The 15,075-nt window shown below is 41.2% G+C and overlaps 1 protein-coding gene across 2 annotated transcripts; it reads left to right on the forward strand.

The window, feature by feature from the left end:
- The first annotated feature begins 4,877 nt into the window (after window positions 1–4,877).
- On the forward strand, window positions 4,878–14,669 carry LOC756996. 2 transcript variants are annotated; one of them, XM_030973075.1, is made up of 6 exons: window positions 4,878–4,967; window positions 7,240–10,106; window positions 12,029–12,109; window positions 12,862–13,076; window positions 13,536–14,131; window positions 14,330–14,669. In XM_030973075.1, the coding sequence occupies exons 2-6, from the start codon at window positions 7,272–7,274 to the stop codon at window positions 14,338–14,340; spliced, it is 3,738 nt and encodes a 1,245-aa protein (XP_030828935.1). In that variant the 5' UTR covers window positions 4,878–4,967; window positions 7,240–7,271; the 3' UTR covers window positions 14,341–14,669. The 2 variants fall into 2 exon arrangements, with proteins under 2 accessions (XP_030828935.1, XP_030828934.1); XM_030973074.1 differs by having other exon boundaries at window positions 13,536–14,669.
- The last annotated feature ends 406 nt before the right edge of the window (window positions 14,670–15,075 follow it).

The raw sequence follows: 15,075 nt of genomic DNA on the forward strand, positions 1-15,075 counted from the left end.
AACTTTAAAAACCAAAAAAAAAAAATAGGGGTTAACTGGGGAAAATTGTTGGGTTTTAAAGGTACTATATTGTCCCATTTGCAGCTAAAATCTAATTCTGTTGAACTTTTGAGGAATTGTGAGTATGTCACGTATTATCTGTGAAATCATGTTCTGTCCTAACATCCAAATTATGCAATGAAACCCATTTACTTTTTCGTCTTCACTGTCAGACACCAGGCGCGGATCCAGGATTTCTTAGGGGGGGGGGGGGTGCAGGAAGGGGCGATTTTCATTAAATTATTAGAGACAGAAGACGATTCGTTGTACCGTTCTCGACTCTTAATCCTCGTGTGAATTCAGGTTCCCCCCATCCCCTCGGCCTCCCGCGCAAAGCGTGGAAGCTTTTAAGTTTCATTAAATTCATTAGAGAAAGAAGACGATTCGTTGTACCGTTCTCGATAATAATCCTCGTCTAAATTTAGTTCCCCCCCCCCCCTCCCCGCGCGAGGCGCGGAAGCTTTAACGTTTCATTAAATCATTTGAGAAACAAGACGATTCGTTGTTGTCGACTCTTAATCCTCGATCGTCTGAATTCAGTTTCGCCCCCCCCCCTCACGCGCGAAGCGCGGATGCTTTTACGTTTCATTAAATCATTAGCGAAAAAAGCTATTAGTTCTACAGTTCTCGACTCTTAATCCTCGTCTGAATTCAGGTTCCCCCTCCCCCCCCCCCCCATTTCAGTTTCTTTAAATCATTAGAGAAAGAAGACGATTCGTTGTCCCGTTCTAGAAAATAATCCTCGTCTGAATTTTGTTTTCCCTCCCCTCCCGCGCGAAGCGCGGAAGCTTTGACGTTTCATTAAATCATTAGAGAAAGAAGACGATTCGTATTACCATTCTCGACTCTGAATCCTCGTCTGAATTCAGTTTTTCCCCTACCTTTGAGCTTTGACGTTTCATAAGATTATGAAAGAAAGAAGGCGATTAGTTGTACAGCAGTCTCGACTCTTAATCCTCGTCTGAATTCAGGTCCCCCCCCCCCGTCCCGCGCGAAGCGCGGAAGCTTTTAAGTTTCATTAAATCATTACAGAAAGAAGACGATTCGTTGTACTGTTCTAGAAAATAATCCTAGTCTGAATTTTGTTTTCCTTCCCCTCCTGCGCGAAGCGCGGAAGCTTGACGTTTCATTTAATTATTAGAGAAAGAAGACGATGCGTTGTATCGTTCTTAACTCTTAATCCTTGTCTGAATTTCAAAGATATTCCTTGTCTGCTCTTTTTTCTTCCTACGTCCTCTTCCTTTTCTCTCCTCTCCTTTTTGTTTTGGCCGGCGATTTTTTGGGGACCGGCCCCACCCCCCCCCCCCCCCCCCCCCCCCTCGGCTACACGCCCTCGGACAGAAAAACACATTTTGATACCTTGTCCGACCCCATAAGCTCAGGGGTTTAAGGCAATAAATTACTGCCAGGTAAGCATTCAGGGGCCCGCCTTAGGGCCCCTGGTGGGGTCGAGGTGGTAGAGCCCCCGGAAGCTCAGGGGTTTGAGGCGCTTAACCCGTTGACTACTGAATTATCTAATTCCCATAGACTTAACACAGGGACCACCAGGTTCCAGTAAGCAATAGGTTAATTACGGCCAGATGAGCATTTTTTTTGTATAACTTATTATTTTGTGACACTGGCAGGACACTATTTTTTTTCTTTCTTGCTCTATTCTTTTTTTTCGTTCTCTTTAATATACTCTTTTTTTTTTAAAGGTGGGGGGGGGGGGGGGGGGGTCGAGGCTCCCGATCCCCGCCGTTCCTCGGGCCCTGACATATAGGAATCTCAAGAATCATATTTCTTGCCTGGATCACGGTAAATTTAGGAATTTTTAACAAACATAATTTTTCTAACAAACACATAAACAAATATAATTTATTAAAAGGTGAGGAAAAATCTCGGAGATTATGTCATTTCAGCATTATTGTTATCCAACGTTATGGAATTAGAAATAAACCACATTTGAATTTGATTTTCCCCTAGCCCCCTTCCCCCTATCAGTACGCCAGTATCTCCTTTTTTCCTTTCCCTTCATTCTCTCTTATTTTTTTGATTGGGGAGGGGGGGGGGGGCAACAGCCTGGGAGGCAAGGCCCTTTCAGCCCCACCCCCGATCTCCTTCTTCCCCCTTTTCTTTTCTTCTTCCTCTCCTTTCTTTCCCTTTCTCTCCTCTTTCCCTTTCCCTTCTTTTCCTTTCTTCCCTCTTTTTTTTGCGGGGGGGGGGGGGGGCAAGGCCCGCTCGCCCCCCCCCCTGGATCCGCGCCTGTCAGACACTATCATCACTGACCCATTACCCCCTTTGGTAATAATTAACATGCATAAAATGAGCTAAATTCAGCATTTTTCAAAATCCGATAACTAGGCCTAATTACTGACGAACAAATAAGATATTCAGATGCTTACTCGGAAATCTCCTACTGCATGTACTACGATTACTACTACTATACTACTCAGGCGCGTACGCAGGATTTTTTTTCAAGGGGGGGGGGGGGGGTTAACATTTATAAATCGGGCCGAAAATTTCACAACGACTCAGCCGCTGATTAAGCGGGGGGGGGGGGGGGGGGGGGTAAGAGGACACTTTTTTTGGGGGGGGGGGGGGTCTCTAAATTTGACATTAAGGTCAGATGAGCATATTTTAAATACCGTTTTTGTGACACCGGCATGACAAAATTTGGTGTTGGCTCGAAGCTCAGGGGGACGGAGCCCCGGAAACTTAGGGGTTCTAGGCATTTAAAGGGAAAGTCCACCCCAAAATAAGTTTGTTTTAATAGGAGTAGAAAAATGAGAGAAACAAGTCAGTGAAAGTTTGAGCAAATTCCGATTAAAAATAAGGAAGTTAGGATTTTTTAAGTTGTGATCAATCAAACACAAATTGGCAACTCTATGACGTATCATGCGAGCTCAACTTCCATTTGCTCAGTACTAAAAAAATCTAAAATTTTCATTTTCCCTCAAGAAAAATTTCAACCATACATGCACCCTAAATATAATAATTGCAAATATGTTTCTATACTCCCCCTGCAAGGAACAAATATATATTCCGTCATCAATAACGAAGAAAACATGATTTTATGGAATATTATGCACAAAGCAAATGGAGGAGAGCTCGTTTAATAAGTCACGGAGTTGCCAATTTGTATTTGATTGATCACAACTTCAATAATTCATAACTTTCTTATTTTCGTTCAGAATTTGCTTAAACTTTCACTCACCTGATTTTCTTATTATTCTGCCTCTATCGAAACAAACTTATTTTGGGGGTGGACTTTCCCTTTAATTACGTTCAGATGAACATATTCTGATACCTCATTTGTGACACTGGCAGGACACTAATTGGCGTGAGGTCCAGGGGGCCGAGACCCCAAAAGCTCAGGAGTTTCAAACTTAAATTACCGTCAGATTAACATCCAGCCACCCAAGGTGCAGGCACGTAGCCAGACTTTGATGTTTGGGGGGGGGGGGGGGGGCACATACATGTAATCGATCGAGATAAAAAAAAAGGGGTCTAAAAAAGTTTAACCGATCTTGGATTTTTTTCTGGGGGGAGGCACGTCTTCCCCCCCCCCCCCGTGGCTAGGTGCCTGCCTAGGTGGGGTCCATTATCCATGCAGGAGGCCAGGCGTGGATCCAGGATTTCTAAGGGGAGGGGGCCCCACCTTTCTTTTGGTCCTCGAAAATTTTAAAATTTGCACCCCCCCCCCTTTGAGCGCCAGGTAAAAATCACGTGTTTTCACATGATTTTTTTTTCGAAAGGCCGGGACCCGGATCCCCGCCCCCCCCCCCCCCCCGCCCCTGGATCCGTCACTGCAGGGGGCAGAACCACCGAAAGTCAGGGGTTTTAGGCATTTAATTATTGTCATATGAGCATATTTTGATACCTTATTTGTGGCACTGGTAGGTCACTGGGGTCCAAGGGGCAGATTCCCGGTAGTTCAGGGGTAATTCTAAGGTATTCAATCATGGTCAGATAATTTTTCTTTGGCCCAGAAAATTGAAAAATTACGTCGTCAGATATTTCGTTCAGTGGTTTGGGCACCTTTTTTTGTTCTTTTGCTTTCTTTAGCTAAAAAAAAAAAAAAAAAAAAAAAAAAAAAAAAAAATCTTTCCCCTTTTTTCCTTCTTTTTTTTGCCAGGGGGGTGGGGGTGGGGGCCACCTGGATCCGCCACTACCTGATACCGCCCCACTATCGCTAGTACACCAGTTTACGGTTGTATCAGTGCGCATGCGCAGACAGTTGACCTCGGGTCATTAACCCTGAAACAAAGCCAATGACCCGAGGTCAGTGGTATTTATGCGTAAATTAAGATTGCGCCCATGCAAATGATGATGTGCGCGCACAACGCAGCGCGTAGGCAGTGATATCATCATAATTTGCATGGGCGCAATCTTAATTTACGCTTAAATACATGACCTCTAGGTCATTTGCTTTGTTTAAAATGGCGCACACAACCGTAAACTGGTGAAGAGCACTGATCTCTACGGATTTTTCCGTAGAGATCAGTGGTGAAGAGCCCTCCTAACACTGCTGAAATTTTTACCAAAGCGAGTAGACCCCATTGGGGGCGCCAATCATATTTTTTCTGCTTATTTTTTTCTTCTTTCTTCTGCGTATTTTGCACCCCTTCCTGTTTTTTTTTTGTTTTTTGTTTTTTGTGCGTCCAGCCTTCAAGTGCCGCCCAGGGTAAGTGCCCCTCATTGTATTTGTACCGGTACTTGCCCTTTATTGTTATTAGCCCTCCGCCTGCCGAATCATCATGGAAATTTGGAATGTTCCGCCGAAATTGAAGTTCCGCATATTTATCTTTTGTGACGTAGGCCTAGACTCTATTGTGATTTGTGCAAGTGTAGATCTATCCAGATTCCAGAAAGTGTATCCAGAAAGACTGCAGCAATTATCAAATGAATTAAGGCGTTCTTTTGACCACGTCATTAACATGATAACGGTAAGGTATAGACTATTATAGATTCATTCATATCAAGTTAATTCACACAAAGTAACGTTTAGTATACGGTACAGTCTATACGAACGTCGATTTGCACCTCCACATGTTTGGTGCGAGCCCTAGTAGCTGCTCACTTGCGCTGAGCGCTGCGCTGGGTCCCTGTTTAGTGTTGGTACCGGGTGCATATGGATGCACTGTCGGATGTCACCAGGTCAGTGGTGAATGCTAGAGATAGAGAGGGGCGAAGGCTCCAAGGCCAATTAGGCCAAGCTGCATATATCACGTTTTGAGCCTTTCTTTAGGGGGGGGGGGGGGGCGTTTGCTAGATGAACGCAGAAGGCGGCTTTCAAATAATCATGCTACTTATCATGCTATAATTTGTTGTAGTAAAATTAGAAGGTAGGGGTCGACTACTAATACCGAGTACTGTTACTTAGTGTTAGCCATGTTTCTACTTTTTTTAGAAAGTTCAAACAAATAAGACCTTAAAATGAATACAATATCCAAAGAGATTGTATGAACACTTTCTGTTGAGAATGAGAGAAATGACTGGACATTTAACTAATGTTTGTTCAAAATGTTTGTTTATTCAAGTTTATTCTCTTTGAAATATTTTCATTGTGTAATCTTCCCATATCGCTGCTTGTAGTTGTACTTGTACTATTTGTAGCCTGACCAATTAAGGCAAAGGTTGCTTTATTGATACGTATGTAGTCTGACCGAGGTGCGGGAAGGGGGGGGGGGGGGTAACGGGCCCAGCCGTCGCCGCCCTCCCCCCCCCCCCTTGCAAAAAAACTTTTAAAAATTAGATGGTAACATTAATTGTACCTTTTTTAAACAAAAAAGTAAAACGGGTCCCCCACCCCTCCCTCTGACCAAAAAGATTTTTTTCTCCCCCCCCCCAAAAAAAAATAAAAAGTGCACCCCCCCCCCTGCTTATTCATCGGCTTCATGATTGGCTGCTAAATATTTCCTCACAAATTAGACAACGACAAAAAAGGTGCTTGATCTCCCAAACTCAATGTAAACGCACCAAGCAGGTCCTCAATACACTAATAATACACATGTGGGCAAAAATTTTGTTTTTGTGGAAATCAAATCAATAACTTTGGGTTGCTATAACTTTTTGTTGAAAAGAGATATGAACCTCTCCTTTACACAGGATATTGTCCATGTACATAGACAAATTCCTGAAAAATTATGAAAAAATGCATCTCTCTGATTTTGCTATATGGAAAATAATGGTTTTTGATAAATTTGCGATATTAATTAATCCCAAACTCATGGTGGTTCAAGGTTCCCTTAAATATTATTTACATAATACGCTTTTTTGGATGCCCCCTCCGATTTAGGGATGTTCGCTACAAATTTATTAAAAAACACCTCTGAAAAATTGTGTATTATGATAAAATCTTTCAAATAAACAAGGTCTGCTTAACTGATGCGGTAGTGGAAGGCAACTCAAAAACTATGCGTGATATTTTACTTTGGCCCTCCGCTTAAATCTGGGGGGGGGGGGGGGGTACTCACATATTGGGACATACAGGGGTGTGCCACTCTAATGGGTGACTTTTTCACAAAAAAATCCCAAGCATGGGTCCCACTTTTAACAAAAATACCATAAATTTCAAAATAAATCTGTTTTTTTCAAAATTGGTAATTTGAAAAACACCTGAAAATTGTGGAAAATGGGTCTTTTTTGTGAGAAAAATGCCCCAAAATGGACCCTAATAATGGGTAGAGATTTTGAGGCTTAAGCGGCACACCCCCGTCCAAACCAAATCTGAGTATCTCCCTCCCCCCCCCCCCAACGGGCTTAAATGCTATTCTTATTTTATGCCATGGAGTTTGCAATGATTGGGGCCTGTGCAGGTTGTTTGTATGATTGTGAGACTTGAAGTTTAACAATACTTCAATACCCCTTTAAAAACAATCAACAGACTCTTATTGCCTTATAACACAAAACCTATTTGAAGATTAAATAATTAGAGATTTTACACAAGGGAACAGAATTCATGAAACCCCTTCATTTGAAAAATAAAGACGTGGTAGAGAAATATCTTAACATAGGGTCCAGTAAGCTTTACTTAAAATCCATGTATTTTATGAAAAAAATATATGTCCTTTTCTCTTGCTAATTCAATTACAAGATTTCTTTTGCAATCTATTGGTTATTGTGGGAGCTTAAAACGACTTTAAAGGCTTGTAACAGGTTGACATTAATCAGTTAATGATTTATATTATATTATTATATTATTTTTTCATCTTACAGAATTGTCTGGGTAAAGGACATCCCCAGACACAATGACCAGCTGCAGGCTTGTGGCATCTTCTATTCTGTCTACCAACCTCCGACCATGCCTGGATGGCATACCATGTAGTCACTGGGAAGCAAGGCAATGGATTAAGCAATACCTGAATAAACGCGGGGGCTGGGCAGACTTAAGTACAATATGCACTGCAAGGTCAAGCGTTCCAAGGACAGACAGCTTTCCATGTAGATGTAAGGTCACTGAAGTGATGAGAAGCACAACCTTCCTGAAGGAATTTCTTGTTAGAGAAAATGTGGTGTGCTTGATGACAACCTATGAAAGCGGTCTCCGGAAGATGAAACATCTCCTTGAGGAGAAAGGCCCTCTAACGATGAATACATTACTTAGGAATCTGAGGCAAAAAGTTACAGAGGGTGAAGAAGTGGCCCTTGGAAGAAACAGAAAAGAACTGAAGACCACAATCTGCAATGAGTCTGCCATTTTTGTCAGGGAGCAGTCAACTGGTTTGATAGTGCTACGTGGGGTCCATGCGGTGCTAGATCCCTCCTGTTGTCATTCAGGCATAATAGGATGGATCGAGCAGTATCTTAAGGAGCATGCTGGATGGACTTCCATTGATGATATGGACAAGGTAAGATCTGAGCTCCTGACAAGTAAGTATTCTTGTCAATGTGCCATAAGATCCTTGCTTATGCTTCCTAATATCCGCAAGCATTTCCATATGCAAGGGAATACTGTCTATGAAAAGTCATATCATCAGTCTGGTCTCCAGAAAGTGACAGATGTTCTAGTGAGGAATGGTCCACAGAAGGTAGATGATTTGCTGCATATGCTGAAAGAAGCAGAGCATCTGTCTGAGAGAGAACTAAGGGCTCTCGGAGACAATAAGAAGGATTTTGCAGAGACCATTTCTAAAGAGCCTCAAATGTTCCAACCGTTATCACAGTCAGGTAGAGTTCACTTGAAAGCTGGTAGTTTCAAGCCCTGCAGACATTATGTCAGGATTGAATGGATTAACAGATACTTGAAGGAACGTGATGAGTGGGTTAGTATTGGAGAGATCACTGCAGCCATTTCTAAAATCCCTACTCATGATGGTGAATGTAGCTGTGACATTTCTACCATACTCCTGGATGACAAGTTACCTTTCCATGTTCAGGGTAATCAAGTTATGTCACAGTCATTGTTTACGTCGAACTATGAAAGAGGCATAAAGAAGATAAAAGTTTTCTTGCAGAAGAACGGCCCTCAACCAGTAGGCATACTACTGAACATGCTCAAACACGAAAAGATAATGACAGCAAATGAAGAGAAAGTGACAGGGCGAAACAAGAAGGAGCTGGCGTATACCATTGCCAGAGAGCCCAAGATCTTCAAGTTTGCATCACCTCCAGGCATTGTAATGTTGAGGAATACCCATCATGAAGGCAGTAACCAAGTCACTAAAGTTGTCGAGTATCTAGAGAAGTATCTGAGAACATCCAAGACTAGTTTTGTAAAGACACTTCTAAATCAAGTCGTCAGACATGAGTCTTTGAGTACAGGTTGCATTTCAGGAATGCATTCACTCAGGAAGTTGCTAGCAGCGTATCCAGATCGCTTCCTCATCCATGGTGATGGCAGAGTATCCCTGACAAAGAGTCGTCGAATGGCTCTTAGCGACCCTGCAAAGTCATGCGCAACTAAGAGATATGGAACCTCTGAGAGTGCATCCACATTATCTACAAAGGAAATCAGAGTTGGACAGTCTGCTGAGGAGACTGCGCAGAGAAGAGTACATAGTTCCTTTACTGGAGATATCATCTCCTCCAAGCCATTGGACATCAGTGACAAGAACAATAATCTTGACTCTATTACCAGTAACAAACAAAGGGAGAGTTTTCATGAAGCTTGTAAAAGTGAATCATCAAGAGATCTAGACAGAGGCTTGAGGTTTGTGGAAAAGCTCCTAGAAAGTCATGGACCTATGGTCTTACAGGACATTCACACTTCCATTGTAGCTTCTCACAAACTTGACAGACCTACAAGAAGGACCCTGGGAAGAACTCCAGAGGAACTGCTCTCAATTCTCCTGTTTCAGAAGGATACTTTTCATGTCATCCCGCCAAGTGACCTAGTTGTCCTGCACAAGACGACCCAAATGAGATTGAATCCCTGGACAACTGGTCTGAAGAAAGTAGAGGAATATTTGACAGAAAGTCGTCAACTAAATCGGCTTGTGGATTTCATCAGGGAAAACCTTACAGCAAAAGAGAGGCAAGTGTTTGGGCATACAAAGAAGAAGGTAAAACATACACTTGCCCACTACCAAGACATATTTCTGAATAACAGCGGAACAATTTCCCTCAGATCTGCTCATGGGCAGTCATCCTCCAAAGGTAAAAGGAAAATGCGCAAGAAAAGATCCAGTACACTAGTTAACCAGAGTGAAGGAATGAAAGATGGTGAAGAGATGGATGATGAAAACCCAAGCAAAAAGCCCAGAATGGAGCCCACATTTCCAACGGCAGCAGGTCCTGTGGTTGTGCATGTTGTCCAGACAGCTGAAGAATGGATCCAGGCGTGTCATCCTCTCTTTGGGTCTGCCTCATCCGTGGTTGGCATAGATTGTGACAGTAAGTGGTTCGTGATGAGGCAGTGGGACGGTAAGGTGATAGCAACTAAGATTCAGAAGTACGTACCAATGGCATCACACCCATCAACAGAGACATCTGCGTCAGGTAGTCAGGAACTAGGAGTTGCCAACAGTTTTGGAGAGTCCTCCACCACATCCCAAGAACCCGTAGAAGAGTGTAGAGCATCGAGCAAGACTGGAGACATCTTTCACCAGTTATTGCTTCTTCTCACAAGTACAACTGTTCTCAAGGTCAGCAAATTCTTACATTGTTTACATTTTTCTGTGTCAAATGAATTTGAGAATGATTACAAAATGTTGTCTCAATCAACCAATGAGATGCATGCACCCATATGAATGTGGATAAGTCTGATCGGTCATAAAACCAGGCTATCAAACACTATCCTTTCTATGAATGTTTAAAACTAACACCAAATCAAGGTAATCTTTTCACTAGGCAGCAAGAACTCATGCAATTGAATTCACTTTCTTCAGAATAATACTCTATCAAATAAGTTCAAGTATGTAGCCAATGAGAAGCGTATTTGAAGTGGATCATGCATGCTTGCATTAATTTTTACCATATGCACAGGAGTGCATTTAGGCGAAAACAACCACTAATTTCTTGACTTTATACTCATATTGTAGACCCATTTTGTAAAACAAATATGTTTTTAGCTCGTGCATTAGTGATATGCACTGCATTTAAAAGTCACAAAGAGACAGACTATAAACTCAACCAGTCTCGTTCATTATCCTACTGTGACTCAACCTGCGGGCAGTGCATATTCACTAATGCACTTGCAAACATGTATTATTTGTATAATACTCATCAAAAAAGGAAGAAAAAAAATACTTTTAAAATTCTTTGTCTATCTTGGGTGAAGGTAGATCTTTTCAAACTGTTGAAGGTTCAGTGTGTTCACAATTGTTACAATCTGAAAGTGGCTGTATGGGACCAACTTTGTACTGTCATGTTTACACCTACTGTAGCTTACATCATGTCATGTATGAAGTGCAGCAAGCATGCCAAAGTTGCGGAAACTAATGATATCCTGTTATGTGTCGACTTGGCAGTGATCCAGTAGAAACAGGAAAAGTACCACAAAGTGATAGGGTAGTTAGAGCTGCTGTGGAATAAGTTTTGTCAAAAGGGGAAGAAAAAAATAGATGGCTCTCTGACTTTAACGCAAGTTTCTGAATGAAGGAAGAAGCTGAGAAACAAATTGGTAAAGTAAGAGCTGAAAAAGATATGAAAGTATTGAGATTGTTGAGAAGTTGAGATTAATATGAATAATTATAGGAATTTATTATTAGCCAATTGGTAATGCCATTGTGGTGTATTGTTGGGCAACCTCATCATTCCCCCTCCCCCTCACAAGTCAAATGACTAGAAAACAAACTTTCACATGTTATAGTAAAGTAGCTGTTGGGCACTGGATAAATCAGCGGTTTCCTCTTCAAACATTCTTAAATTTTTACTAAGAGACTATGTGTCAAAATTTCACCAACATGTGTCAACTGTCACCAACAGGTTTCTCAAATTTAACTTTTAACCTGAATCAACTCGCTTCAAGTTCTGTATCACTTGAACAGACCTGCCAACCAGTACAATTTAGTCATATTTAGTACGATTTTTAGAAGCAAATACGACAGTACGATTTTCCTTAATAAAATATGATTTTCAACAAAAAAACAACAAAAAAAATGTTTTTTTTTTAAAATTTTGTTGTTGTTGATTTTTTTGATTTTTTTGTAATCAATATTTTGTGTGTGCGTCAGCCATTTTCAATGGCAAAATGTCCATTCTGTCCTGTAAAGTATCCTACAAGCATCTCACATCCGCAATTTGGGGTTGTTCATTGGTTCATCGAACACACCAGTCATGACGAAATCATGCATATTCAACCAATGATCAATAAAAAAAATCTTCCTGTAGGTAGAAATTGTAAGAGCCATTGATCCGCGTAACAATCCATGTTTATTTTCAAGAATACAACTTTTGTCAGTAAAATACAACTTTTGGGACTAAAGAATACAGTTTTTGAACTCCACAGGTTGGCAGGTCTGCTTGAATAAGATATAAATCAAAAGGAGAGAATTAAGGCATGAATATGACTATAATTAGTTATATAGACTGTATATTACTGTTAATTATCCTTGTCATTTTACAGGTGGTATTTGATGTCCAAAGGATCTGTGCTATATTGTGTGAGAAGATGCCACTCCGCCTTGATAATGTTTTCGATATCAAGGTGAGTGATAATAACGTTCAAAGGGCCCCGTCTTATAGAGAGCTACAACTCATCCAAATCAATTGTAAGTCCGGCCAATCAATCGCAATTTCACCTATCTCGTATGTATGTAGTTGTGATTGATATCAACTCTTTATAAGACATGGCCCAGATATTGCATAATAACCACTCCTTTGTTTGGAATGATGCTAAAACTTTGAGAAATCCTGTTATTTTATATTCCAAAGCATCGCAAAAAATGGCTCTTCTTCTTTATTTCTTGACCAGTTTCCACCCTTTTTCTTTTATGTGATAAAATGAGTGCTTTGAAGCTTTCACACATACATTTGTAATAATATAATGTTCATTTAGTTAACCAAAGGAAGCCTCGTCGGCATTAATGATGTTTTTTTACAGAGGGCCCTGCAATTATCATTACCCCAGCATTTGCCGGGTACTTTACTTGTAACATATTATATACCTGAATGATTTGTAATGTTCTTTGTATTAATGATCTACATGTATTTATATTCATAATTTACCAATTTCATTGTAATCAATTGAATAATGTTTATAATCATGTTGAACATGTATGTATTATATCAATCCAACCCTTTGGTTGCTAGAAATAAATAGACAAATATATATACCCATGTATGCCTGGATGGAGAGTGGCAAATGCAAATTAATGTCAATTTATGCACATTTGATCAATGTTAAAATGTCTACACAAGAGATGAAGAGCTCACAATCCCCCCTCTCATATTTTACAGGTGGCGAATCAGCTCATTAGCTGCACATCCCATTGTATACCCGACCCTCCATCATTCACAGAGCTGTGTGAGAAGTACAGCGTGACCCCATCAGCGGTGGTCCATGTGTCCTGTCAGATTCCTGGAGGAGTAGATGCCAGTGATGTGGCAATAATTAAGAACATGGCAGTCATGACCTGTACCCTCATACCACATTTTCTGCACAAGATGTTCAGGTATACTGAAACTTTCAAACTGTTGCAGGATTTAATATTGGTACATTAATTCATATCACTTTTTGCACAAGATGTTCAGGTAATAATAATAATAATAATAATAAGATATTTGTATACCGCAAATTGCAAATTGCCTCTAAGCGGTTTAGAATAAAATAGATTGTAAGGTCAATGTTTTAAACCTCTGCAGGATTACCTTCAGCCTGAAAACAAGAAGAAAGTACTAAATTTAAGTACTTTTCATGTTAGCAGTGGAAATATGCTTCTGAAATAAATAGATAGACCTTGTTCAAGTACAAGAAAATGCAAGGAAGATCTAGCATTCATTAAAAGATAAACATGATAAACATGTACATGTATACATAAATGATAAATACCCACTCAAAGTCACGTTTAATGGGGAAATCAATAACTAATAAGAGCTGAGGTTAATTTTCACCTTATGTTATTCTTTTGCAGAGACATGAAGGTGGAACTTCTCACGGAGCACAATTGCATTGTTGAAGAACTCTGTAAGGCCTGGGGCCCAAGTTTGCAGTCAAGAGGACAACCCACTCAGTTAAGAAGTCCCAAAACATATCATAACATATCTTCAGTTCGAGAGCAGGGGATGTCCAGCCCGCAACTTCCCAACCCTCATCTTCCTGATCCTCCTGTTCTTTGTGTAGAAGATGATTGCTCTGCTTGGGAAGTAGGTTATGATCCAGGGAGATGTCTTCCAAAGAATCCGAACACAATCTCAGTCCAAGGGCAGGGGATGTCCAGCACGCAACTGCCCAACCCTCATCTTCCTGATCCTCCTGTTCTGTGTGTAGAAGATGAGTGCTCTGCTTGGGAAGCTGGTTATGATCCAGGGAGATGTCTTCCAAAGAATCCTAATACAATCTCAGTCCAAGGGCAGGAGATGTCTTTGACCAGCACCCAGATGCCCAACCCTCGTCTTCCTGATCCTCCTGTTCTGCAAGCTGGAGAGCGCTGTATTCCGTGGGATCTGATTCGCGGTCAGGAAGATGTTTTCCTGAGGATGCTTGCACAAATTCAAGCAAAGAACGCAGGTTGTCTTCCAAAGAATCCTAACACAATCTCAGTCCAAGGGCAGGAGATGTCTTTGACCAGAACCCAGATGCCCAACCCTCCTCTTCCTCTTCCTCCTATTCTGCAAGCTGGAGAGCGCTGTATTCCATGGGATCTGATTCGCGGTCAGGAAGATGTTTTCCTGAGGATGCTTGCACAAATTCAAGCAAAGAACGCAGGTTGTCTATAACAAGGATGCATGCAGATACCCAACCCTCAGCTCCAAGAACCTTGTGTTCTTCATGTGGAAGAGCTTTGTATGGCCTTGGATTCTGGTATGGGGGTATTCCAGTGTCCCCTCACCCAAAGAGCATCTTTGACTAGCTTGCAGGTGTCCAACCCTGCTCTTTGTGATCATTGTCCATCACAAAAGCATGGAGGGAGAGCCATGTTTGCATTATTTAAGTGATACAGAGAATTTAAGAATTTTTTTATACATTCAGAATGTTAAAAACAAACAAAATGTAGGTGCCCATACTCACGAAAGTGGTAATAATAATAATAATAATAATAATAGGTCTTGTTTACCCAGGGTAGCCTCATCAGCATTCATACTGTTCTCCCTGAGGGCCCTGCGATCATATTATTACCCCTGTCGTCGGATTCAGGCATACCCGCACACAATGTATGCACTTTCTCCACTCCCTGGGGAGCATTCCAGCTAGGCGTCATTTTTGACCAAAAAAACTGTGAAAGTAATGTATCTTTTCCTCAATTAGATCTTAATGGACAAAATTGTGAATACTGTAGGTTTCTGAATGAAGGTACAAGTGTTTACGATACTATATAAGTTGGTTACTTAAATGATTCCCTTTATGATCTGAGATCCCAAATCATTACCTTAATCTGTTTCCCTCTTATCGTTTTTCGTTTGTGTGTGTTTGTGTGTGCGTGTGTGTGTGTGTGTGGGGGGGGGGGGGGGGGG

This window comes from Strongylocentrotus purpuratus, unplaced genomic scaffold (genome assembly GCF_000002235.5).
Source record: "Strongylocentrotus purpuratus isolate Spur 01 unplaced genomic scaffold, Spur_5.0 spur5_scaffold_6, whole genome shotgun sequence".
NCBI classification, from domain to species: domain Eukaryota; kingdom Metazoa; phylum Echinodermata; class Echinoidea; order Camarodonta; family Strongylocentrotidae; genus Strongylocentrotus; species Strongylocentrotus purpuratus.

What these genes read in the sequence shown, in the direction of transcription:
- LOC756996 (XM_030973074.1), top strand. Translation starts at nt 7,272, where the DNA reads ATGACCAGCTGCAGGCTTGTGGCATCTTCTATTCTGTCTACCAACCTC. An exon ending in CAAGTACAACTGTTCTCAAG is followed by an intron (nt 10,107 to 12,028) that starts GTCAGCAAATTC and finishes GTCATTTTACAG; the next exon opens with GTGGTATTTGATGTCCAAAG. An exon ending in TTTCTGCACAAGATGTTCAG is followed by an intron (nt 13,077 to 13,535) that starts GTATACTGAAAC and finishes ATTCTTTTGCAG; the next exon opens with AGACATGAAGGTGGAACTTC.